Raw genomic sequence first — 26,281 nt, forward strand, 5'->3', positions numbered from 1 at the left:
TGCACAAATTTGGAGAGAACTGGAATGATCCATCTTCATGTCTTAATTTAAGAAACTTGTAGTGAGTACCATTTTTAAGTATTGCAGTGAGCTTCTTGTGTACCATAATACCCTCATTAGTCACTGTTTGACTTCACAGAAGTTAATTGTCCGTTTTTTCTGGTTTTAGCTAGCATTTGCCTGGCAGCAAGAAACGCAGATCCTTGGAACTTTTGTTGCCTCTCATGTGTAATATTGGTGTATGTAACACAGCTTCCCAGGGATTTTGTGCCAAGTTGCAGAGTAATACTATCCGTACCATGTTATATACTTATGTGCTTGTCCTTTTTTTGTTTTACTTATTTTATTTTTTTTCATGTTTTATGCATAACGCCAAAAATGTACAGCCTTTTTATTTCTGAAATGTGTGAAATGACTCTTGTACTCTTATATTAAGTATAAACGGTTTGTTCGGCCTTAACTGATAATACAGCAAACTTGGGAATTGGTATTCCAATGTTAGCCAGCAACTTTATCAAGAAAGACATTACTGTTCACCTTCAGAGTGAAAATGGCGTCCTTGGCTTGGTAAGTCAGGTCTCCTTTTAATATATAGGGGTTTACGTTATGTTTTTGAATTTGCTGGAAAAAAATGGGGAAGCGGATAAACAGCTGTTACGTTGCTTGTTTTGGGACTCCAAAATGAATAACTTGGCCAAAAAACATTTTTAAGCTGAACTTCAGTCAGCAGTAATCATTACCATGTGGTCTAGTTATGAGTTGATTAACAAAAATTGCCTTTTGGGTACAGTAGGGAATGGTTTAAAGCCTAATATCTCCCCCCCCCCCCCCCTTAAAAAACAAAATCTTCATCATTCTCATTCCTTGACTAATGTCCTTTTGTGCTCTTGGTTACAAGTCCTTCACAGAGGACTTAAGACTTCAAAGTGCCTCTCCTCTCTGTAACCCCTTATTCATAGAAGCTGTACTAGCTTCCAGCAATAAACACTCCTTGATTGGAGGACAGGTGCATGAATAAAAGGTCTGTCTCCTCCATTCAAAAAGTTCAGTGGCTGCTGGGAGTTGGTAGGCTGTGATGCTTAGAGGACTTTAACTACCGGAGTTTCTGCTGTGAACTTTGAGACTTCATTTCCCCACAGTGCCTACAGGTAGTGATCAGTGGGCTCTTGCTTTAAATATAATTTGCGTGTTTAAAATATAAATATTTTGAATTTTGCATAGCCCGGCCACAAGTTCACCAAGTTTGCGACTTGGTTGTTCTTGATTAGAATGCATTTCCCTTGTGTTCTACATAAAGAAACAATTTCACCTTCAGCATGTGATCGTGATACTTCTGCTATAGTGTACACATACCACTGTGATGGCGTATTAAAACGAGTAGCTAGTTCCATGCTTTTGTATCATGTATGTTGTGCAAAATAGACTTTTGTTCAAATACTGCTATTTTTCTAGGGCCCCTATCCAACAGAACAAGAGGTGGATCCAGATCTCATCAATGCAGGTAATGTACATTACCTCTTGGAAATCCTTTTCTAAAAGCAGAAGTTCACTGTTGCAATGGATTACAAATACACTAGGAAAAGAGTGCCCAGGAAAACAAGTGTGGGGAAGCTGATAAAAACCTGTACTGATAAACTCCAATATACATTATATATACACATGATTTATTTTCCTATTTAACAGTAAGTGCCCCTTCAAAATCTGTGGCTATAGATTGAGAATGAGGGAGGGATTCAACCACTGTCCTTGGGATACAGAGGGTCTGCACCCATTTTTTGGGTAGATTGTTGTTGGTGTTTTTTTTTTTTTTTTTTTTTTTTTTTTTCCCTCCCATATTCTGAAAAAAAAAAAATCTGAGTTGCACCTCTTTAAAGCCATGGGATCCCCTAATAGTGGTCCTAAAGGCTTATGAAGATATGCAATGATGGCCCAGTGTAATAACCTTGCATTGCACCCTGTTGTGGCAGCCTTGCACATACACAGCGGTGTGTTGGTCTGCTCTAGTAGAATCCGTATGCATTCGTTTTTTTAGTAAATGGCCCTTTTAACTGGCATATGCTTAGGTGCTACCTAGTCATTTTTACCCATTGTCATGTGGGTGACCTTTAAAATCAATCAGTAACTCAAATCATCAAAATCCACATCACAGAATGCACATGCCACAACATGCCTTCTCAATATCCTACAAGCCCCATAATTCATATAATACTGAAAATGAAAATACTTTGAGGTGGATTCTTTAAAAGGGATACGTGTTCATTTCACTATGCAGTACGGTTGTGGTGTTCATATAAAGTACAATAAGTTCTCATCTAGATAGCTGCACTAGCATGTTGGTTCAGTAGGCTATAATAACCAATTTTCACTAATCTGATCTCTGCTTTTTATTTTCCATTACTCTTTGCACTGCTAGGATTATTGGGCCCCCTATCCTGGATTTAAGAGAAAAAAAAACCCTTGGTAAATAAGTAACCAGTAATAGGCTGTAACTTGGGATGTAAGATGCAATGGGACATATTGGAATGTAAGATGCAATGGGACATATTGGGATGTAAGATGCAATGGGACCTTTTAAACGGTTATAGAAACCATGCAGAAAACTTCCTAGGTGTCTCTTTGAAGGTACCAGCCACTTGTGACTCATTGACACTGCACAGGGACACTTCTCTGTAGTAATCATTGTTTATTTGTGTTCTCAGGTAAAGAAACCGTCACAATTCTTCCAGGCGCAGCATTCTTTTCCAGCGATGATTCATTTGCTATGATCCGAGGGTAAGGGCTTTTCCAGTTCCTCCAGTTCCTCTATAAAGTGCAACTAGAAGTAAAAGTCAGTCTCTCATTAACATGTTTTTGTTTTTTGTTTTTAGTTTTGTTGCCCCTGTGTTTTTTTTTTTTTTTTTTTCCCCATTTGTTTCCCCTTTTAACAGTCCAGACTGTTCCATAAGAGCGAAATGAGAGGTTCAGACAAACCATAGAACGCTGACAGCGGTGCTTGAAAATGTCAGCTTTTTAACCCATGTGTTTTTACTCCCCCCCCCCCCCCCCCCCCCCCAATTCTGACGCACATCAGCGTGCACTGGTCGGGAAGTGGTTAAAAGGTGTTAAGGTAGAAGAGTTCCTTAGTTTATCTATTTAATTCCCCAGAAAACTACAAGGTTATTTAAGACTAAGGTGACAACCCTGCTTTGTGATTCCCTACAAAATGTTGTCTCCATTGAAGCAAAGTGCTGGCCATGGAGGAGTCAGTAGTATTGGGGTTTGTGTGTGGTTAAACCAGTGGGTTCAAAGAAAAAAAACTGACCCGCCCCCCACACACATTTTGAGGTGGATGGAGTAAAAAGGTCAAATGATAGATCGACTACTGTTCAACCACAATTCATACCTGGATCAAAATTTGGCCAGTCCCTGCTGGTCTGGCCAGCTTTAAAGGAGAAGTTGACTTTCAGAACATGTTACATGTTACACCCTAAAACCAGGTAGAACATGTTTCAGCACCTGCAGCTCTCCTCCCTCACCCCATTCTCCCTGTGACATCATGCAGGATTCTTCTCCCCACACCCACTGTCACAATTTGAAAAGGGCACAGCCGTGTCATCGGGGGCAGGCTGACAACTCATGGGGCCCCCGGGCAATAGTAGATCATAGGGCCCCCTGTCCCCACCCACATACAAGCCACACCTACACAAAGCCCCACTTACATAAATCATTGGGGCACATCATGGGGCACACAGCAGGGAACACGGGATGGGGTACGTAGCAGGGCACTGAGAACATCACAGGACACAGTAGAGCACATCAGGGGGTACACAGCAGGGCACAGGGCATAGGTCACACAGCAGGGCACATCACAGGCACACGGCAGGTTTTATTATGCTGTACACAGTAGGGCACATTATTGAGCAAAGCATGGTGCATCACAGGGAACATCAGGGGAACACGGCAGGGCTTTGGGCACACAGCAGGACACATCAGGAGGTACACAGCAGGGCATGCAGCACATCACAGGGCATGTGGCACATAGTAGGGCACATGGCACATAGTAGGGCACATGATTAGAAACGGGGCACATTTGACGGTACACAGTATGGTGTATCGGGGTTACACAGAAAAGCACAGGGCACACAGTGGGGAACATCATGAGTCACAGGGCAGATTAGGTGGTACATAGCAAGGCACATCACAGGGCGTGGGGCACATAGTAGGGCACGTCACAGGGCACATGATGTGTTACACAGCAGGGCAGGGGGCACATAGTAGGGCAAAATACACATCACAGGGCATGTGGCCCACAGTATAGCACATCCGGAGGGTATACAGCAGGCTACATCACAGAGCATAGGGCAATCACAGGCCACAGGGCATGCAGTACGGCAAATAGCAGGGCACAAACCAAAACACAGGGCATGCAGCAGAGCACTGGGATCCTCCGGACTCAACACAGTAATCTCTTAAGGCAGACATGGGGACATCATGAAGGGGGTGGACAACACATGGGGACACCGTGGGGGGAGAGGACACAGGGGGACACCATGGGGGTGGAGGGCATAGGCGGACACTGTGGGGGGGCGGGGGGGTGGTGGGAAAAAAACAGGGGAACACCGTGGGTGAGTGGAGGGCACGGGGGGCGGACACCGTGGGTGAGTGGAGGGCACTGTGGGGGGGAGTGGAGGGCACGGGGGGTGGACACCGTGGGTGAGTGGAGGGCACTGTGGGAGGGAGTGGAGGGCACGGGGGGGCACTGTGGGGTGACACTGGGGGTAGGTGGAGGTCTGGGGGACACTGTGGGGGGAGAGGACATGGGAGGACCACGAGTATATCACAGCCTCCTGCGGTCTTGTTGTGGCCTGGGCCCCCCTACGCCACCTGTACTGCCTGCTGCCCGCTCTCTCCCCCCACGATGGCGGCTATGGTACCTTCAGACTCCAACAAAGAAAAATAGCGCCTCATGGTCACCGGATGCCTGAATACCTCACAGCGTGCTGCTCCCCACCAGCCCCTCCTCTCTTCTCGTCCGTCCCAGATGTCATGTACATGCACCTGGGGTGGACGGGAGAGAAGGAACAGTCAGCGGGAGCAGCGCTCTGTAAGACGCATTATCACAGACGCGTCCTGATCCCTGCTAGATGCTGCATGTTGGCATGTATTGCAGAGGCTCTCGCGGGCCCCCTAGCGGCACGGGCCCTCTGTCCGTGGCCGAGTGACCGATGGGTCAGTCCGCCTTTGCATATCAGTCATTCAGTTTCCTGTGAGTGAATGCTTAAAAGTTCTCTTGGCCAAATCGGGGTTATTAGAATCATCATACCGCCCTGCCTCAGTTTTCCTCTGGAGAATCCCAGCTCTGATGCAGACAATGGGTTAGCACTAGTTGGGAGGAGTTCTGCAAATATTAAAATGCCTTGATGGGTGGATATCAGTCTGGAGGAGTGGCCTTTACTAAGCAATCTGTATCTGCTTGCATGTGATGCTGAGCCTCCATGATTGGGTTAGGGAGAACAGGGCTAGCTAATGGCTGGTTGTCCTCCAGCCAGGATATAAGCCGGTCTCCATTGGACTTGCTGCAGTTTCTAATGCACTTACAGAAGCTGACATTGTGAAGTGAAATCAGAGTAGGCAGTTTCAGTGCATGAGGAGCCTGTACAATTCTATTAGAATAACCAGCCCAACTCCTCCTACTTTGTAGCTGCATTAGGCCTGATTCACACCTATGCATTATTGGTGCTTTTTGCATTTTTCAGATCAGAACGTGTTCCATAGGAAGCCATGTTAAATCGACTGTAGTGCAATTCTGCAAAATGCATAGGTGTGAATCCAGCCTAACAGTTGTTTTGAGGAAATATGTTCATTCCACAAATCTTTTAAAATGTGAACTTTTGCCAAATTAGGAAAGTTTGGTTTCCTCTGGGCAGATTTCTGTGGTACTAGACAAGGTCTCCTTTTTCAGCAGGATTAAATGAGTCTCTTCTAAAAATGCTATTGATTTAACTATTTACAACATTGTGGTAGACAAATCTTCAGATTAGAATAGCTATTTGTGCTGGCTTGTGAAAGACTTAACAGTTTTGAAGCTGTATTGGCAATCTCTGACATGTTTCATTGTTTTAATTTGCAATCGTATGTGTTCTGTAGGGGTCACGTGGATTTGACAATGCTGGGAGCAATGCAGGTGTCAAAAAATGGAGATCTGGCCAACTGGATGATTCCTGTAAGTAACATTCTGTTATCTATTATCTTGTACAGGTCGTACCCCTAATTCTTGGCTGTCTGTGGGAAGGTCTTTCTGATTTGGACAATATGTACTAAATTATGCCGCCTTCTTACCTGTTAAGCTCAGACTAAAGTTATTGCACAGGCTGGCTGTACCCAAGCTAATAGATTTAATCCTTCAGCCTGCCCATACATAGTTTGAATCTTGGCCGCTTCCTTTGAAACTCAGCTGGTTTAGAAGTCTATGGCTGGCTTTAGTGACTTGGTATAATGCATCATGGAGTATTTGCCAGCAATGCTCCTAAAACCCAGGCAAACAACTGGTTCTATTGAGCAGTAGTGGTCAACTTGATGAAATGGCCTTCACCCCTTATATTGAGACAGTATATTGAGACATCATTAATACTGCATGTAATATTTTGTAAATGTACTGCTACAGAAATGAGCCAGACTGCAGACATGCAACAGGAGATGGTCAAAGACTATGGTCATGCTAAGATGCTCCAAGACTGCAGCCTTGCTGAAGGGATTGGCAAGACTAGGGGCATGCTTTTGGATGATGGTCAGAGACTGTACACACGTTACATGAGTGTTCTAGAGATTTTAAAGCTTCTTTTATGAATCAATGTTTTCACATTTGTACTCCCTACACCAGGGATATGCAATTAGCGGACCTCCAGCTGTTGCAGAACTGCAAATCCCATGAGGCATAGCAAGACTCTGATAGCCGCAAGCATGACACCCAGAGGCAGAGGCATGATGGGACTTGTAGTTTTGCAACAGCTGGAGGTCTGCTAATTGCATATCCCTGCCCTACACCATTCTTAAAAATTACTTGTGCCTCAGTGTTTTTTTTTTTTTTTTTTTTTTTTTTTTCTCCTCTGTAACATCCATGCTAAAAGATTAAAAAAACAAGAGATTAGCAGTACAGAAAAAGTAAGCTAGTGTGAAAGAACAAAACCATTGACCTGCTAGAATTCAGTTGAAATTTTTCCTTCTCTGACCTAGGTAATAAAACAAAAAAAAACTATGGCTTGCAGGAGCCACATGGGCTATACTATTAGAACAAAGGGTAAACAAAATAAAACATTTTAAATAAAATTAATAAATTCCTACACTTCCGCTATACAGAAGGCAAAGTGCAAACTGTCCATAGTAGCCCAGAGGCCTTCACAAGAAAAGACTGTGCACCACAACATGCTGTGGTGTTACTGTGCATTGCACTACAGGTGTGTTAGTAGGGTGTGTTGGGAGTTCTGTTAAGAATGAATACCACTGCATCGTACCAAGTTATGTTAGTGTTACTGCAAAAGTGTAAATTGGCGCGCTAAAGGTAGCAACATCATTTTGAGTGCTATCAGCCATTGCTTTTGAGCTCCGAGTTCTAGTTGAACTGTTTTGTCTGCTTATCAATATTTTATGCTTGGCTAGCAGTGAAGCAGTTTCTTGGAAGCCAGAGACATGGGCATAGCTAGAAGTGAAGTATGTTTTTGTGGTGATGTACCCGCCTATTCTCAGCTACATAAGGAGCTTAGAAAGCTATGGGAGGAGAAACGGCAGCACACTGATTTTCCCAGTGAATAGTGCCGGGGGGGGGGGGGGGGGGGTGAAGAATGCCGGCACTAGTCTGATCATTGTAAGATCAATGAGTTCCAGCACAGCTAGAAAATGGACCAGGCTTTGCTCTTCTACCTAGCGTGGTCCATTTTTAATAGGAAAGCAGAGTGACTGAACTCCATGCCATGGATTTCACACAAAGGATGCAATACAAAGAGAATAGTGTGGTGTGTGTTTTATTTTTTTATTTTTTTACTTTTTTACAAGTACATGGTACAGTAGATCATATCAGAAATGTTGGGTTTGACATATTTATGGGGTTTATGGTAGCAGGACATGGACAGGGCTTAGCTAGCAATGAAAGGGTTATCGTGCTAGTCCTATAGGCTTGACTAGAAGGTGACGCAAGATCCTACGACCACATGCCTGAAATTGAAAGAAACAGTTGTCTTCTAGTCACCAGCTGGGTTCTTTCATGTTTCAGTTCAGGGAATTAAAGTACGGTATGTATCTGGTTGCTCAGAGCAACGTGGTGTTTATTTTTTTATTTTTTTCACGTTTCAAGTATTCAGCCTCTTCCATCCTTGTTGATACTGCCCTAGCTGAAACCTGTTTACCTTGCCCTTTAATTACTTGAGCTTTGTGATTAGTAATATATACAGGAAACATTAATGCAAGGTAGTTGTATAATTTTCTGGTTGCTGACCAGGACTTGAATGAGGTTTGTTGAACCGTTCATTGTTCCATTTTACTTCTACATATCTGAATGCTCATGCTGGCAAAGTCTGAGTGTTCTTAATGTGCTGGAAGCGGGTGCGTGACCTTCTTTTTACACCCAATTTCTCTTAATGGCTACTAAGAGTTTTGCTCTTTTCACGGCATTAAAACGTTAAATGTCTCTAGCAAATTGAATTTGTTTCCTTTAGCAATAAAATGTGTTACTTTTAAAAAGACTGGATTGTACAATCCTACTTTCTGTATTTTAATGTGTGAGGCAGAAGGATGCAGCAGAGGTCAGACCACAACAACTTAAATCAGACTTTGCCCTTCAGTAGGGCTGCAACTAATGATTATTTTCATAATAGATTAGTTGGCCGATTGTTTCGATTAATCACCTTAAAAATAAAGTATGGTGTATAATTTAGTTGATATGTAAAGTTAAAAAAAAAGGCAATTTATTAAATATCTCTATGCAGTGGTAAATATAAATAACCAACTATATGGTTAGGGAGCAAAATATCAAATCCACTGATAACAGACAGAAGACATATACTGTATATGTGTATGTATGTGTTATATACTATTAAAGGGGAAATCTGGTAAATATCACACAGATCATTTTTTTTAATCAAGTCTTCCTTCAAAAAAAAATAAAAAATTTTAAGAATGTTCGTTCGAATAATTTTTTTCTTTTTATTTTTTTTATCATTAGTGGGGTCAATTTGACGTTTTTTGTTTTCAACCACAGTGACGGGAAAATTTTGGAAATGGGGAACCTCTTGGTCAAAGGAATTTTCAGACAGTGTGTGTGTGGTTTTCATTCAGAAATTTACATTAATTTTAAAAACAAGTGAAAATTTCAAACATTCTTTCATTCAGCGAATGTACAAAGATTTTTCGTCTGAATATTCTCATTTGAAAATTTATCAGTGTGGCCAGCATAAGGCTCGGTACACACCTATTCAATTTGCTTTTGATCTGTTTCTGCAGTGCTTTTTGCTGTGCATTTTTTTTTTTTTTTGGCCAAAGTGTTGTTGGGCAGATTAAAAAACGCAAATGCTGCAAAAAGAATTACATGGCTTTCAGCTTCTTCTCTATTGAAGTAGATTGAACCAAAGAAAGCACAGTCCCTGACTCTTTCCAAATATGCAGCGGCAGAAAAAAAAGCACAGATGTGAACGTGTCTCATAAAAAACCATGTAAATGAACTGCAATGCATTTCTGCAAAAAGCACCAAACATAGATGTGAACCAGGTCCAAGACGTTTAGTAACATAATGGGTTTAAAAAAAACAAAAATTAGCCCTTTATAGTACATAAAAGTAGATAATCCCTACTGTAAGGGGTTCGTTTTTTTTACTGTAGAACTATGAAAGTAATATTTACAGTAGCGATTATTTGCTCTTTTTGTACTTAAAAGGGCTTTTTTTTTTTTTTGCCCCATTGTTACTGGCCGATTAATCAATTATGAAAATAGTAATCGATGAATTTCATAATCGATTCGTTGTTTCAGCCCTACACTTCAGGCAAGGGTTGTGGGCCCTTGAAGAAAGCCCGACCGTGCCCAGCATACAACACATTAACTTGGTAATGTTAGTCTCTTACCATACCCAGGGCACCCTCTTCTGGGTCTCCAGAAATGTGATTTGGTTTACGTTAACTGTTAGTATTATGTTACAACATATAAATGATAATATAACCCATGCTCGCCCCCAAAAGGTTGGCAGCATCACTTAGTTTAACATAGTATTTGTCAAGTAAGGTATTCAGACTAAGTGCACTTACTTCTTGTATACAATTTATCTTTATAAATTTCAAGTGTGTGAAAAGATCATTCACATCTATATCAAATATACTCCTAAAAATGTGTCCTCATTTCTAAATGAAGGAGGTAAAAAGATTACGTGAAACAAAGTGTTTGCATAATAAGATATAAATGTGTATTAGTCCTGAAAATCATTTGTGCAACCAAGACAAGCAAATGTCCCAATTACAACTGTTGGTCGGTCTTCGAAGTCTTTTTATACATGATTTATTTATCGTTCTGATTATTTTAGGGGTAACTGCATTTGGCTATTTATAGTAACGTTAGTCTGGCTAGACCTTTCTAATGATGGTCTGCTCCTATGGTTCTTGCTACCACATTGTTGCATCTGCTAGTAGAAGCTGCCCACCCCTCAGATGGACATCATTTGGACATCTGTTATTTCTACTGCTCCTGTGTCCTTCTTTTGACTCCAAGAAAAAATGTACAGTACAAAAATCTTCTTGTGCAATGTTCACAGCAGCCTGGAAACTCCAGTGTCTAGAATGCCTGTATACCCTATTTTTAATGTCCCATGATTCCAGGGCAGCTACAGCTAGACAAGTCCGTCACCTTGAGCCTTCATGAATCTAGGAGCCGCTGGCAACCTGATTTCTTGTCCCTCATTAGTAAGTTCACCTAGTCCCTTAAGCTATTCTCCAATCTCTGCAGTAGATGGCACTATTGTTTCCTGTGGGCCCATCTGTTTTTCGAACCACACCTGCCAATCTCCACTATGAGGCCATCTCCTTCTGTCACAAGGTGTCTTTACACTTATCCTGGGTCTTCCCAAGGACACTCTTCTGTGTGAGATTGTTCCCTCTCCTGGCTCCTAGCCTGAGTGTCCTGCTGCCATTCCACTTTCCTCAAAGGTCTTGTAAGCAATTCCTGTCCCTTTTGGCTATCTCCAAATTTTCCTTCCCCATTTTAGGTTACTGCACATATTGCTGAGACCTCCTCTCCCAAGGATAAGCCGATCTTACCACAGCATCCTGGGCTGTACTCCCTCTAGAGGACCGGTATGTGCTCTGTCTCCCAGAGACAAGGCCATGGCTAAACGCATCAATCTCCAGAAGGACTGAATTGTCTGCATTTAATACAAGGGAAGATAACTAGAAGTATCTTTGTCCTCTAAAACCCCTGTGGTCTTCAAGCACATTATCACAAAATCTTGCACAATCTCCTCCTTGAGTGTTTTTCTTCCTTGATGTCCTGACAATGTGATGCCACTGTTTAAATACATGTTAACTATACAGGTATAGAATAGAATACAACATGATTAACAATGCAAATGCATAGACACAATCATCCATTCATAAAACCAATAAACATAAGCGATTGCTCAAGGTGAGCCAAACCATGTTATACCCCCCCCCCCCTTTATTTGAGAGATTTCTCCGTCTAAAGGTTATTCCATATTTATAGATATCCTTTATTTAATTTCAGAGCATTTTTACTCCTGATGATTGGCATGAGCCATGAAACATGCGTCGAGTATATATCCTACTGATACAGACAAGTTTGGCTCACCATGAGCAATCGCTTATGTTTTTATGAATGGTTGAGTGTGTCTATGGATTTGCTTTAATCATGTTGTATTCTATTCTGTGTATTTATACAAGTGTATCATAGTTTGTGTCCTGTATGCCAGATTAACACATTTCATGATGTGATTTGTATTTTATAAATAAATGTAAAGTCTTCAGTGACATGCCTCATTTAAAGTCCCTTTTCCCTTGATGTACTGATTTTCTCCTAGGACCTGATTGAATCTGATCAGTCTTGCAATGCCTCTGTGGTAATGATCTCCAAGAAAGATCCCAACCCAAAGCATTGGCCTCCCAATGCAGCTGGCCTCCCAATGCAGCTGACTCTTTCCTAACTTTAAAGCAAGCCTTTATTTCTGATCCATGAACATGACCAGACCTCTTCAAACCCCCACACGTTGAGATTCTTGTGACTGTTCCATGGCAGTCAGTGCAATCCTTGTAGCAATCGTAAAATATAACTGATGGTTTGTTTTTCCCCACAAAAGTGGAGTTGCCCTTAAATTTGTCAATTGGTTTAACGTGAATCTGATGCCAAAGTGAACATTTGCTACATTACAGGAAAACTGAGTGTTGATTGGGCCTAAGCAGTACCCTGAGATATGCTCCTTTATTTTTTATTTTTTTCCATCTTGAACACCCCCTGGAAAGTAAAATGTCGTATTTTTGGTATTTGAGTGTACCTAGGCACTCCTGTGCATATAGCAGCCTAGCTGTATATCTGAAGTGAAAAATCTAAGGCTCTGCTGCATCTAATCTCAGGGTATCTGAAATGTCTTTTACCGATTGCCACTACTGTGGGAGCCATATTGTACTGTTCTCCCAGAAAATGGTCAGCAGCATGGAGGCCACAAATAAAATTGACTAGTCATTTGCTCTTTCCCTGCCAATATCTGCGTACAGCTTCCAGAATTTGGATCCTCTATGTAAGCAGCTTTTTCCACATTGCTACTGGTTTCCCCTTTAAGTATTACTCAAATTGCAAGTCAGGCATAGATGTGATTTTATTTATCCCCCCCCCATCCTCAAACTCCCACGGGGTCCGACAGAACATTGGAAAGGGTCAGCGTCTTTAGGCAGTTGGAGCCAAACTGGATATCTGAGTAAAGGCGATTATGCACTTGTGTTGGCTGGCTCGGCTCTTTTTTCTTATTTCAGGTGCCTGTTGCGAGTCATGTGGGAGGTATCAGTGACACCTTTACAGAGAAGGTCATGTAGTTAACTGCAGAAATAAAGGCTTCTAGCTTGTACTGAGAACAAATCGCAGAGGGTCAGAGCTGGGTCTGTAATGGACTATGCATTGTCTGTAAAATACTTGGAACGCGGTATATAATAATCATTAATCTAGTAGCTAGCAGTGTTTTTGCCATTCAGGGATAATCATCAAAGAAAGATGAGACTAGGCTATTTCCTCTTTTCCATAACATGAGGCCTATAACTTTATACTAGGGTTTGCTTAAAGCGATGCTTGCATGAAAACTAAACAATCCACTTTTTTAGCCTTGTTTTCTTCTTTCCTTTGTTTGACATGACTCTTCCCTTGAATGCCAGAATTTATTGCATCTTCGCATTATGCTCCCCCCCCCCCCCCCCCCCCCTCCCTTTTTTTTTTTTATTTATTCTCCCTACGTCTTTCAGGACAGCACCTGGAGAGAGCGCAGCTCCACCCACTTTCCCAGGAAACACTGCAGTCAGTTTTCTTTAAAGACCGGATGCTTCCACTATGGCCTCAGTTGTAGTGTTTCCTCCGCCATGTTGGAAGTGCTGCAGGGAACCAGGGGTGTGCTGTGCTCTCTCCAGGTGTTGAGAGTAGGAGGCATACCGGTATTGGGCATATTTTTTCCACAGGACCAGCCCAGCTTCCTCCCTTACGTGTGGTGGATGCTCCGGTGTCCCCTCCTCTTCATACCCGGCGAGGGTCAGGCTGCCGGGAGGCTTTCGGTCCTCATAGACCAGAGGCATAGGCTTGGAGTCTTGGTTTGTTTTGTATTTCGCGCCTCCTTCCCCAAAGCCTCATGCCTTCTGGGTCCCATGGACGAGTGCGTCATTACGGCCGAGGGCGGAACTTCCGGCGACGCGGCTTCCAGTTCCGGCCATGGAACGCAGGAGGAGGGGGCGGTTCTTCCCCGGCTGACATTTCCGGCGCTCACAGCGGCGAGCGACCCGGGAAAATTTAAATAGATGTGCGGAACGTCGTCCAGACCTCGCGCTATGGAGGAGGAACAGACGGCCTTGGCGGGAGCAGGAGCCACCCATGTCGGCCAGCCTCAGGTAGGCAGAGACAGTGGTCTCTGTTCATTACTGTAGGGGCATAGTAATGTTTTCTCCCTTCCTGGATCTTAGGCATTTTTTCTAGAGAAGCCTGCAGCAATCTTTCTGTTTTGATGTATCAGGAAGATTGTACCTGTTTTTTTATTTTAGTGAATCTGTGGGGAGATTTACTGGTGGTGGTGTGAAAACAGGAGTTAAAGGGATAGCTCCTTTGTTTTTGTTTTTTCTGCCTTGATAATATGCTGTGGTGTTTAATGGAATGTTATTTTTGGTGTATTTCAGAAAGCTAAAGAAAACACCAAACATTCCTCCCCTCCTATTAAAAAGAAATGTCCGTCTTGTAGAAACGTTCTTAAAGAGTCTTGGACCAAAGTGTTATGCAGATCCTGCATAGCAGACTTGGTTAAAAAGGAAACTACTCCTGCTGCGCCTGCGACTCAGCAAGGGGAGTTATTGAACTCCTTCCGGAAGGAACTGGCAGACACTTTTGAAATGTTCCGTTCCTATCTGGACAGACGCCCAGCTGCAGATAGCAGCACAGTACCCCGCTCTCTCTCTCTCTCTCTCTCTCTCTCTCTCTCTCTTCCGTTACTGCATCCAGATCGGGGAGTATCTCAGAGGATGAAGAGCCAGGTGTTTCTTCAGGTTCTGTGGAAGAATCGGATGACGTGAAACTTCTTCCTCTTCTTCTCGTTATAAATTATCCCTGGAGGAAGTGGATGATCTTTTGAAGGTTATCCACACCACCCTTAATCTCAGAGGCTAAAGCCCAGCTATCATTACACAATAAAATGTTTCAGGGCATGGGCGAGGTAAAACACAGGGTTTTTCCCGTACACAAGTTTCTGTCGGAAACGATAAAAAGGGAGTGGAAGGACCCAGAGAGGGCCCCTTTCTTTTCCAGATCCCTCAAACGGAGATTTCCGTTTGATGAAGATGGCTCTCAAGTATGGAACAAGAAACCAAAACTTGATGCAGCTTTCTCTCAGGTCTCAAACGCAGACCTTGCATTTGAGGACATGGGTATCCTGAAGGATGCCATGGACAAGAGGGCGGACTCCTTATTAAAGAAGGCATGGGATTCTACCTTGGCGAACTTAAAGCCAGCTATGGCCTCAACGGTGGTGGCCAGAAATCTGGAGCAATGGCTAAGAGCCCATATAGAGGCAGGAACGCCACATAAGGAACTGCTGGATACGCTGCCAGTACTACTTAAGGCAGTGGGGTACATGGCAGACGCCTCAGCTGAATCTGTGAAAATGTCAGCCAGATCCTCAGCATTGGTAAATTCAGCTCGTAGGGCTTTATGGGTTAAAACGTGGTCTGGGGATTCGGCCTCTAAGGCCAAATTATGTGGTTTGCCCTTTGAGGGGGACTTGGTCTTTGGGCCTAATCTTGAGGCCATACTAGATAGAACAGCTGATAAGAAAAAAGCCTTCCCAGTGAAGAAGGTGATCCCTCAAAACAGTAAAAATTTTCTTACTTTTCGAAAGACCCCCAGACTCAAAGGATTCGGGCTACAAAAGGCCTTGGAGGTCTCAGAGGCAGGGGTAAGTCGGGGGTCCTTTTCTGCCCCCTACCCCTAATACTAAAAGCCAATGACTGTCCTCCGATTGTGGGAGCGATTCTACAGTCCTTTTTCCCACAATGGGAGTTGATAACGACCAGTCCGTACATCCTCAAGACTATTTTGGAGGGTTACAGATTGGAATTCTCTCAGACCCCACCCGCTCGTTTTTATGTCACTCAGGCCCCCCGAGATCTAGAGAAGGCTATGGCCATGACTCCAATCCTTCAGGAGTTGATTCAACAGAGGGTGGTTGTGAAGGTTCCCCCCAAAGAGGGACAGGGTTGCTATTCCCACGTTTTTCTGATAAAAAAGCCTTCGGGAAAATTCAGATTGATTTTAAACCTGAAGATACTAAACGGAGCAATCGGGTACAAAAAATTCAAGATGGACACCATTTTTTCAGTGAGGGGGGTCTCTTGACCCCAAGCTGTTTTATGGCATCCATAGATCTGAGGGATGCATATCTCCACGTACCTATAGCCCTATTATCACAGAAATATCTAAGGTTTGTGGTCAGGACAGGAAGCTCAACTCTGCACCTTCAGTTCAGAGCTCTTCCTTTCGGGCTATCCTCCTCCCCGAGGATATTTACAAAAATTGTAGCAGAAGCTCTAGCCCCCCTCAGAGTAAAGGGCATATCGATTGTCCCTTTATTTAGATGACCTCCTAATATTTGCCAAGACAAGGGAACTATTAGAGGAGGACCTAGCGGGGACAAAGAGTCACCTAGAAAGTCTTGGCTGGATAATAAACATGGAGAAATCAAATCTGATCCCATCTGTCAATAAACTTCCTCGGATATACCATCGATTTCCATACAGGAGAGGATTTTTCTCCCGGAGGAAAAAATGGAGAAGGTGTAAGATGCCATGAGAAGGGTCCAGACAAACCTACCAATTTCTATAAGGTCGGCTATGTCAGTACTGGGTCTCCTCACTGCATCAATTCCAGCAGTGGGATGGGCACGGCTTCATGCAAGGGATCTCCAGCAGGCAATTTTTAAAAATTGGTCCTATGGGGAGTCCCTGGAAAAGTTGATCAGCATGCCTCCCTGAGTTCAGAGGAAGCTCTGGTGGTGGAGAAACCGCACAAACCTGGACAGGGGCCTACTCTGGTGTTTACCCATGGGGACGAGGCTGACAACAGATGCGAGTTCCTGGGTTTGGGGCGCCCACCTGGAAGGCCAAATGGCTCAAGGAAATTGGTCAAACAGGGAGGCCAGGAGATCATCCAGTTGGAAGGAGCCAAGAGCTATTCTCCTAGGACTATGGGCCTTCGAGAGACTGGTACGAGGGCAGCATGTCCAGGTGTTATCAGACAATGCGACGGCAGTGGCCTATATAATAAAGCAAGGAGGCACGAGGAGCAGGGCGCTGCTTTCCTCGGCCCTTCAGATCCTGTCCTGGGTGGAAAACAACTTGGGGTCCCTAACAGCGGTGCACCTAAAAGGAGATCTGAATTCAGTGGCAGACTTTCTGAGCAGAGAGAATGCTGGAATCAGAGTGGAGCCTAAATGCGGAGGTATTCCAAGAGCTAAAAGAAAGGTGGGGTGCTCCTCAGGTAGATCTGTTTGCATCCCAGAGCAATGTAAAAGTGAAGAACTACTTTTCTCTAAACAGACAGGATCAAGCCAGGGGTCTAGATGCGCTAGCACAACCGTGGAACTTCCGTTTGTGCTATCCCTTCCCCCCTTTTCAGCTGATACCCTTGGTATTAAAGAAACTACAGAGGGAGACCACAAGCATTATTCTGGTGGCTCCCTTTTGGCCCAAAAGGGCCTGGTTGGCAACCATTCAGAGGAGGGCGATAGAGCCTCACTGGGTTCTTCCTCTTCGCAGAGATCTCCTAACTCAGAGACCCCTTCAACATCCAAACATAGAACACCTCAGACTTGCAGGGTGGTTACTGAGAAACAGATCCTAGAGGGCAGGGGTTTGTCAGATAAACTGGTTTCAACCCTTTTAACTAGCCGTAAAAAGGTCACTGGAGCAATTTATTTTAAAACGTGGAAACGCTTTAATTCTTGGTGTATAACAAAGTTTTCACCAATGGAAATCCCTTCGGTTTTAGAATTTATCCATGAGGGAATGGAGTTGGGATTGGTGGCCAGCACCTTAAAGGCCCAAGTGGCCGCCTTATCGGTTTTCCTGGAGAGACGTCTATCTCAGGAGCTGCTTATTATTGTGTTCTATAAGGCATGGTCCAGAGTTAGGCTGGTGCCATACGTTTTTTCCGAAATGGAACCTATCCCTGGTTCTGCAGGGTTTGACTAAAAAACCCTTTGAACCTCCAGAGAAGGCGACGCTCAAATTATGGTCGCTCAAACTGGCCCTTTTAGTGGCAGTTACTTCAGCTAGAAGGGTAAGCGAATTGCCAGCCCTATCTATAGTAGAACCTTTCTGTTATATTTTCCCAGATCGGGTAGTGTTGAAAACTGACCCAAGTTTCCGACAGCCTTTCACAGGATGCAGAAAATAATCCTTCCTACCTTTTTTGCCCCACACCAGCCAGCCCTAGGGAAAAGTCTTTCTATAGCTTGGACGTGAGAAGGTGTTTATTACACTACCTGGAAATCACAAGAGAATTCAGAAAGTCAAACTCGCTCTTCATTTTGTTTTCAGGACCACGTAGAGGCTATGGTGCCTCTAAAAACACTATAGGTAGATGGCTGCGGACAGCTATCAGTGAAGTGTATAAAGCTTTAGGGGCTGAAAGACTCGTAGAAATACCGTTACCGGTAAGTCTAACTAGGGTTGTTTTTTTTTCCTCAAGTTGTCTTCAAGGCCAGCATCTTAAAGAGAAGGCACCTCCCACCCCAAAACAGGAAACTCTTCTACCGTTGTGATAAAGTGACACATACCTCTGTGTCTCACATTTCCTCTGAGCCAACTGGAGCATCACATTTTGTTTTTGTTTAAGTCGTGCTTGTTGCAGGAGCCTCCCTGCCCAGCTGCCTTCCCACTACACCAAGGAGTGCTAGGCGTGCCTATGAAGGGTCTTCCCGGGGGATGGAACATAGCTCTCCCAATTTCAAATTTCTTGCAGCCCAAGTTTTCTCTTCCATGGGGAGGTCCGCAACCACACCTCTTCAACTGAGACTTAATGCTAACCATCCCTTGTGCCTTCCCCCAGCAGACCCCACGTGTTCCTCTATAGCGAAGGAAAAAATTGAGCGCCCCGCACTGGGTCTCGTTTGCTGACCTTTGGGTGCTCTGTTTGCTTGGTACAGGCTACCCAGTCCAATCGCATCGCTTCTCTATTGGTGTCCTTTCTGGTGAGCAACAGAAGCATAGGGTTGTCCGTGTTTCTTTTCTTTTTTTTTTTTTTTTTTATTTCCCCTGGGTTTTTTTTATTTTGGTTCATGAATAAACAGTGCCTTGACAGCTTTCCTACCCCTTGAAATTTTCCAAATTTTTGCCATGTTACAACCAAAAACGTAAATCTATTTCATTTGGATTTTCTGTGATGGACCAACAAAAAGTGGCACATAATTGTGAAGTGGAAGGAAAATTTTATAGAGATCAACATTTTTTACAAATATGTGAAACGTGTGGTGTGCATTTGTATTCAGCCCACTTTTACCCTGTTGCCCTAACTAAAATCTAGTGCAACCAATTGTGTTCAGGAGTCACCTAATTGGTAAAGAGTCCACCTGTGTGTAAGTTAATGTTGGTATACATGCAGCTATTCTGTGAAGCCTCAGATGTTGGAGAACCTTAGTGAACAAATGGCATGGAAGGCCAAGGAACACGCCTGATAGGTCAGGGATAAAGTTGTGGAGAAGCTTAAAGCAGGGTTGGGTTGTTGTTCGCAGTCTCAGGGCATGCTGGGACTGTGATGTCATAAGAGGCAGGTGACCATGCCCCATGCCTAATATAAGTCGTTGCGCACGTGGCATTACAGTGGGAGAGAGCGTCATGTCAACACTGGAAGAAAAGAGGGATCAAGACGACGGCGAAGACTGGGCCACCGCTAGCAAGAGCAGAAGCTAGTGGAGGAGCCTGGCAGAAGAACGGGAGAAGAGGCTGGAGAGAGCGGAGAAGTTTGAAGAGACCCCCAAAGTCGGAAGAAGACCCCCGGAGCTGCCTAATTACTTTAAAAACCTGTCTGTGTGTGTTTTTTTTTTTTTCCACCTCAGGTGAATGGGTAGGGGTATGATGTACCCCATACCCCTTAAAATCCATACCAGACCTAAAGAGCTTGGTATGCCCTTGGAGGGGAACTCGTGCCTGTTTTTTATTTAAATTTGACGTGGAGTTCCCCCTCGAGAGCTGATTATTTTGTGATTGGCCAAAGTCGTCTGGCCTGGGGGCAGCTTGAAGTCTTGTTGTAGGTCGCCCCAAGCCGCGCTGTGACTCATACTCAAGTCGTGTCCAAGTGGCTTCCCAAAGTCGCGCTGCAAGTCGTGTTGCCCCTTTGTGAATCGACTCTCAGGGTGTCTGTTATGGTTCTGACTATGTGTAGGAACAATCTTTGCTTTTAAGGGTTAGAGTTGTACCCCATTGTGTTTTTTTCTTTTTATGATTTGTAGAATAAACATCTATCTCTATCTATCTCTATCTCTATCTCTCTATCTCTATCTCTCTATCTCTATCTCTCTATCTCTCTATCTCTCTCTATCTCTCTCTATCTCTCTCTATCTCTCTCTATCTCTCTCTATCTCTCTCTATCTCTCTCTATCTCTCTCTATCTCTCTCTATCTCTCTCTATCTCTCTATCAAACTTGTTGTAGAAGATTCTGAGGGAGTGGTCTCTTCAGATAGATGTCAGCCACCTTCTTCTAAGTCCCTAGTGCAAAGCCTACAGATGCAGTCTACTACAGGCACTTCTGCCAGGGTCTGCGCCCGCTTCGGCAGCTGCCTTGGGCACCAAGGGGGAGATCCTAACCCCCAATCCAGGGCTTGTAGCAGAGGTATCAGATGTAGGCAGGGGAGGAGGACACCGGTGCAATGGAGGAAGAGGGGGAGGCAATTGCAGGAACTAATCGCCTGTTTGTCTCCCCTTGCAGCAACTGAAAGACGGCTTCTCTCCCTCCTGCGGGCTTTCAACTGCTGCAAGGGCAGACAGATGGGCTCACTTCCTCTAATAAATCTTGTCCAGCAAGGACCAGCTACCCAGCTCTAAACCTTCCCTGAGGGTGGTATTTGGAAATTTATAGCCATCTGCCTTTTACATAATTTTTCCCTGTTCCTGATGTACTTTTGTAATACTGAGGCACAGAGGTTTGTCTCTCCTTCCTCCTTCCTCCTGCTTTTCTTTATGGTGGGTGATGCATTTTCTGGGTTCAAACCACCACCTTTTTTTAGTGCTTGTGCTCCTGGCTCCTCCTCTTCAGTATGTTCCCCCATAAGAAGCTGCTTGCCGTGAGGAATTTATCCTTGAGCTGCGCAGCCTGCATCCATACGCACAGCCAGCAAGTGGCTCTTGCTGCCTCAGAAAAGCCTATGAGAGTAGGGAGAGCTGCTACAGACGGGGAACCGCATTGGATGGAGTGAGGACTCGGGTAAGTATAAAAGAACTGGGGTGGGGGGGGGGTTAAAGGAGCAATACCGTTACCAAAAAAAATGTATGCAGGGAATGGATTATGGTCAAGAATATTTAGGCTTTAGAACCACTTTAACTCTCCCATTACACATATTGCCAGTGTGTTCATTATGTAATACAGAATTATAAAGTTTGTTATACGGAGGCAAAATGTCAGGTCGTAGTAAAGTTTATTATTTTTTTTTTCCTGAGGAAAATCAGACTGTTTATCCAGCATGTATTTGAAGTGGTCTGCAGATTCTAGAGGTTTTATCTCATCATACAAATGGTTCCAGGAGATAAGCTGGTCTTCTGCTATCAGTCCATTCCAGGCAGTTAACGTATAAAACCATTTCTCTATTTCATCCTCTATCATTTAATTTGCATCTCTTCTGGTTGTTCAAGAAGCATTTTAAATGTGACAGTGTCCTGAATTTTCAAGAACAAATCTTCTCAGTGTTCAATGTATATAATCTATTAAATGTTAAGCATATAAGCTCTCCTGTCCCTTGCAGAATGCTGTGAGGTCAGTGAAGGTCTCTGTACTTTGTAAGCCCTAATCTTTTTTTATTTATTTAATATCCCATTCATGTTTTGTTCAAGCGCAAAAAATGCTTGTTAATCCTGCCAGAAAGCCAGTGCTGGTCTGTGCATTCTGCAGTTTTATTTTGAGCACTGTAATCGGGCCTGAATCAACCTGGACAACAGAATACCCCCCATGTTAAGGAGAGGGAGTCCTAACATGCTTCTTGTCCTGAGGTGACCCTTTTTAATAGGAACAGAGCAGTAAGCAGTTTTTTTTTTATTTGGTTTAGATATGCCACAATAATGGTAGTAGAATTTGAAAGTTTCTCATATCGTCCAAACGGAGCAAATGGAGTAGTAGTAATCCCTCCAGTGGTTTTAGCAGAACACGTATCCCTAAAATTCTAGTCTTCACAGAAAGTTGACAGTGCAGTTTCGAGCTGTTTTGTTGGCTTTGAAAAGTGACAGAAGGAGCAGAGGAGTTGTGACAGACCCAACCAGGACATGAGCTTTTGGAAGGGACTGTAGGATGGCTTCCTGGCTTTTAAGGGAGCTCTACTCTTTTTGTTTTATAGTCAGTTTTATTAAGGTGTTCCGTGTTTATTAAGTGTGTCTCTCCCATTGTGTGCCTCCTAGGCATTCATTCCCATTGTTAATTGAGGCACCTGTTGTTGGAGAGGTGATTTAATATTGTGACCACTTTAAACAGTAAGCTAATCAACAAACACAACATCCCACAATATTTTGACAAGTTAATTGGATCATTTGTTTGTTGGCTGTTCGTTATTGTTTAGTTTGCATTGTCGTGCTAATATCCCCAAGAGTGGGAATGCCCTCCTGGGGGCTATAAAGTATGTGTGAGTTTTAATAAGCGAGTTCCAGTTTGCTTTAGGGATGTGCCCGCGGTTTGAGTCGAAAGTAAGTTTGACTCGAACATCGGGTGTTCGTTTGTTCTTAAACCGAACAAATGGGGCGTTCATGGAAATTTTGAGCGCCGCGTAATGCCCCATAATGCACTGCCAGATCGCAGTGCATTGCTGTATGATGACTGGCCTGCATACTTTGGCCAATCATTGCGTTCCCTGCTGCCTTTTGGCCAATTGTGGTTCAGGGGGACTAAGTTCACGCCCACATTATATAAGGCTTAAGCAGGCAGGTTATTCAGTTAGTGGCACTGTTGGTCCTAAAGACCTTTTTGGTGTACCAGTATCCATTCAACTGGAGATGAAGTATAACCCAGCAGGTAATGAATAAAGTTAGGCTAATATTTATTACCTGCTGGGTTATACCTAATCTCCAGGTTAATGGACACTGGTAGACCAAAGGTCTTTAGACAGAAGTGATCCCCTATATAACCCCTCCCATACAGGAAGCACTCCAGTTTTTACCCGTGTCTGCAAGATGGCATGGTGGATGGCACGGTTGTTTGAGCTCTCCGAGCTCCAGGTCTCCACAAATGGTTCTTAAGTGAATCAAGGGATTGGCTGATCAGCTCCATTTGACACAGGCTTATATAAAATGGTAAATGCTACCCAAGCCTCGCAAAGAAGACTCGAGATCCTGCAAGGTTTTGCTTATAATGCGGCCTCCAGGCGCTGGACCCTGCGAAGTGGCATCCTGGACATTACAGCGCTAAGGCATTTCTGCAGGGTCCTGTACAGGTCCAAGGGAGTGGACCCTGAACATGAAAAGGGTTCTCTGTCTTTGAAGGTCCTCAAGTGACAGGAACCTGCTGCAAAGGGTGAAGATTGGGCTCTTAGTTTCTAAGCTGCCCTGCTCCTGGACAGGTAAGTGAATTATTTATTATTGTGGGGTGTCCTGGTGATTGTAACAATTAGTCAAGCTAGCTAGAGGATGGACACCTGTGAGGTGATTATACAGGGGGAGTTTTTGGGCTAGCTGTGGGTGTTTTGCAAAGTGTACTTTTTTGCTTGTCTGGCTGCTTTTTACCTGTGGCACACGAGGGTGTGCCATTTCGCCTTGGTTTGCCAGGGCCCACGGGTGTCCGCAAAGCGCCACTGGGCTCAGTTTGATTGGCGGCCATGGCGCATGCAGCTTTTCTGCACATGCGCTGTAGCCTTTATCTGGGCGCACGAAGATTTGTCTTGCGCAAATCCTGCGAATGAGTGTGGCTTTGACCATGTGTGCACGCATGTGCAGAACGTTCCAGCGCACAGCCAGCTTATTTAAGCTGTATGCCAAGCATGCAGTGCTTCCAGGAGGCAGCTGTGGGACACAGAGCAAGCTCTGAACCAGGCATTTGCAGCGGTTAATTTTCTCCTTACCCGGGTCACATGAGTCACCAGGTGTTGCTTGGGTGCCAGCGCCATCTCCTGGGGAGGGTGCCAGCGCCGTCTCCTGGGGAGGGTGCCAGCGCCGTCTCCTGGGGAGGGTGCCAGCGCCGTCTCCTGGGGAGGGTGCCAGCGCCGTCTCCTGGGGAGGGTGCCAGCGCCGTCTCCTGGGGAGGGTGCCAGCGCCTCAGCAGGAAACGTGCTTACGAGTGCGGCGTCTTATCCGCGAGGAATGTGCAAGCCGCCCACAGAATGAGTGATGTCACCCGAAGTTTCTCCCACTGCTACTGCGCCTGCGTGATTTTCAGCGCCATTATCAGCAAGAATTCGCTTTCGGCAAAATGGCGAAAAGACAATTTTCGGCCGATATGTTTCGGTGGCCGAAATTTCGGTGCATCCCTACATTAAAGTCTTTCTGTTCTTTGCCTAGTTCAGCAATTTGATCTGATCCTTTACGGACTGGCAGATACCGACAGCCTGACAGGCCTAACCAGGAGGATGATCTGCCTGAAAATAAGGCAGATATTCCGCAAGTGCTGTTTTTTGCTATTGACTCCTTATAGGATTCAATACAGCAGGTTTATCGTTTGGCTCTGTACATATTCACTCTTGTGGCTTAAGAACTGGTCAGCCGAGCTTCCGTGTAAGAAGTTATTGGCAGGTTTCCCCTTTCATGGGGAACATTTTCATGATTTGGATATATATATATATATATATATATATATATATATATATATATATATATATATATATATATATATATATATATATATATATATATATATATATATATATATATATATTCATTCCAAAAGATTTCTGGAGGGAAGAGTTCTCTACTTATTGTGAAGAAAAGCACCAGGTGTACCTTGTTTAAAACCTCAGGGACTGCTTCCTCAAATGTCTTAGCGCCAAGGTAGTTCTGCCCCCAACAAGGCCAGGGGCAAGCCTCAACGCCAGGGCAAGAAAAAGCCCTGGGTCTAAACTTCTAAACCCGGCACCAAGCCCTCCTTTTTTGAGGGGATACCCCCACTCCATTGAAGGTGGGGGGGGGGCTCCTGCACTTTGCAGACATTTTGGAGAACAATAGTTGCAAGATAGAGTTGCGGGGGGGATCCCCCTAGAGGTTTTTAAGATCCAGCGTTCCCTTGCCTCTTCCAAAAAGACTTATTGCTTCAGGCACTACATAATTTGGTAAATCAAGGAGTGATTGTAGAGGTTCCTGTACCCAAAGGGGGTGCAGGGTTTTACTCAAATTGAACCAAATTTGGATACAAGGCACATTTTGGACCAAAGATCCCTGAACCAGTATCTACTGATCCAGTCCTTTCGGATGGAGTCTGTCCGCTCAGTAGTAGCCTCACTCCAGACAGGAGAATTTCTAGCCTCCATCGCTATATAGGATGCGTATTTACACATGTGTATCTTTCAGCCTTTTGGAGGTTCCTGCGATTTGCAGTAGGGGAATGCCATTTTCAGTTTGTGGCTCTACCCGTTGGGATTGCTACAGGTCCCCTGGTGTTCACAAAGGTCATAGCACCAGTACAAAGGATCTTGGTGCCCGGGTATCTTGACAAACTCCTGCTCATATCACTCATTACAGGCTCTGGAACGGGGCGTTACATGCACAGTGTGGTATTTGTAAAGCTTCGGCTGGATCATAAATGCCGAAAAGTCAACTTTGAAACCAACTCAGTCTAAAGCATTTAGATCTGTTCCTAGATACGGTCCAAGCAGGAGTTTTCTTGCCCACCCGCAAGGATCGGTGTCCTGAAGGATCAGGTGAGTCAGACAAGGGGCACCAGACAACCCTCCATTTGACTCTGTGTATGAGCCTTCTAGGGAGGATGGTATCCTCTGAGGTGGTGCCCTATGCCTAGTTCCATTCCAGGCCTCTACAACAAGACATCTTGTTGGCTTAAAACGGGAGGGGACAAGCCCTGGATTATCCAATGTGCTTATCTCCTTGGGCACGCTTAAGCCTAAACTGGTGATTGTAAGATCGGAACCTGCGAAAGGGAAAAACCTTTCTCCCAGTAACTTGGAGAGTATGGATTACAGATGCCAGTCTCCCAGGCTGGGGAGCCACCCTAGAAGGGCTCACGGCTTGGGGGGGGGGGGGGGGGGAAATGGTTAATTACAGAACAGATCCTGCCCATCAGCATCCTGGAAATACAGGCAGTATGTCTAGCCCTGGGGTCCTGGACGGCAGAACTTCAGGACTGCCCAATCGGGGTTCAGTCCGACAATGCCCTGACCTATATAAACCA

The 26,281-nt window shown here is 44.4% G+C and overlaps 1 protein-coding gene across 1 annotated transcript in view; it reads left to right on the forward strand.

The window, feature by feature from the left end:
- The window catches only part of OXCT1 (3-oxoacid CoA-transferase 1), a 185,435-nt gene that overhangs the window by 102,528 nt on the left and 56,626 nt on the right, over window positions 1–26,281 (forward strand). Inside the window, exons 10-13 of the mRNA XM_077462803.1 lie at window positions 473–567; window positions 1,453–1,501; window positions 2,700–2,772; window positions 6,127–6,202. Of these exons, the coding sequence (XP_077318929.1) occupies window positions 473–567; window positions 1,453–1,501; window positions 2,700–2,772; window positions 6,127–6,202 (293 nt within the window). The remainder of the gene's footprint in view (window positions 1–472; window positions 568–1,452; window positions 1,502–2,699; window positions 2,773–6,126; window positions 6,203–26,281) is intronic.

Source organism: Lithobates pipiens, unplaced genomic scaffold (genome assembly GCF_037356315.1).
Source record: "Lithobates pipiens isolate NorthernLeopardFrog02 unplaced genomic scaffold, aLitPip1_a1.2 Scaffold_3, whole genome shotgun sequence".
NCBI classification, from domain to species: Eukaryota; Metazoa; Chordata; class Amphibia; order Anura; family Ranidae; genus Lithobates; species Lithobates pipiens.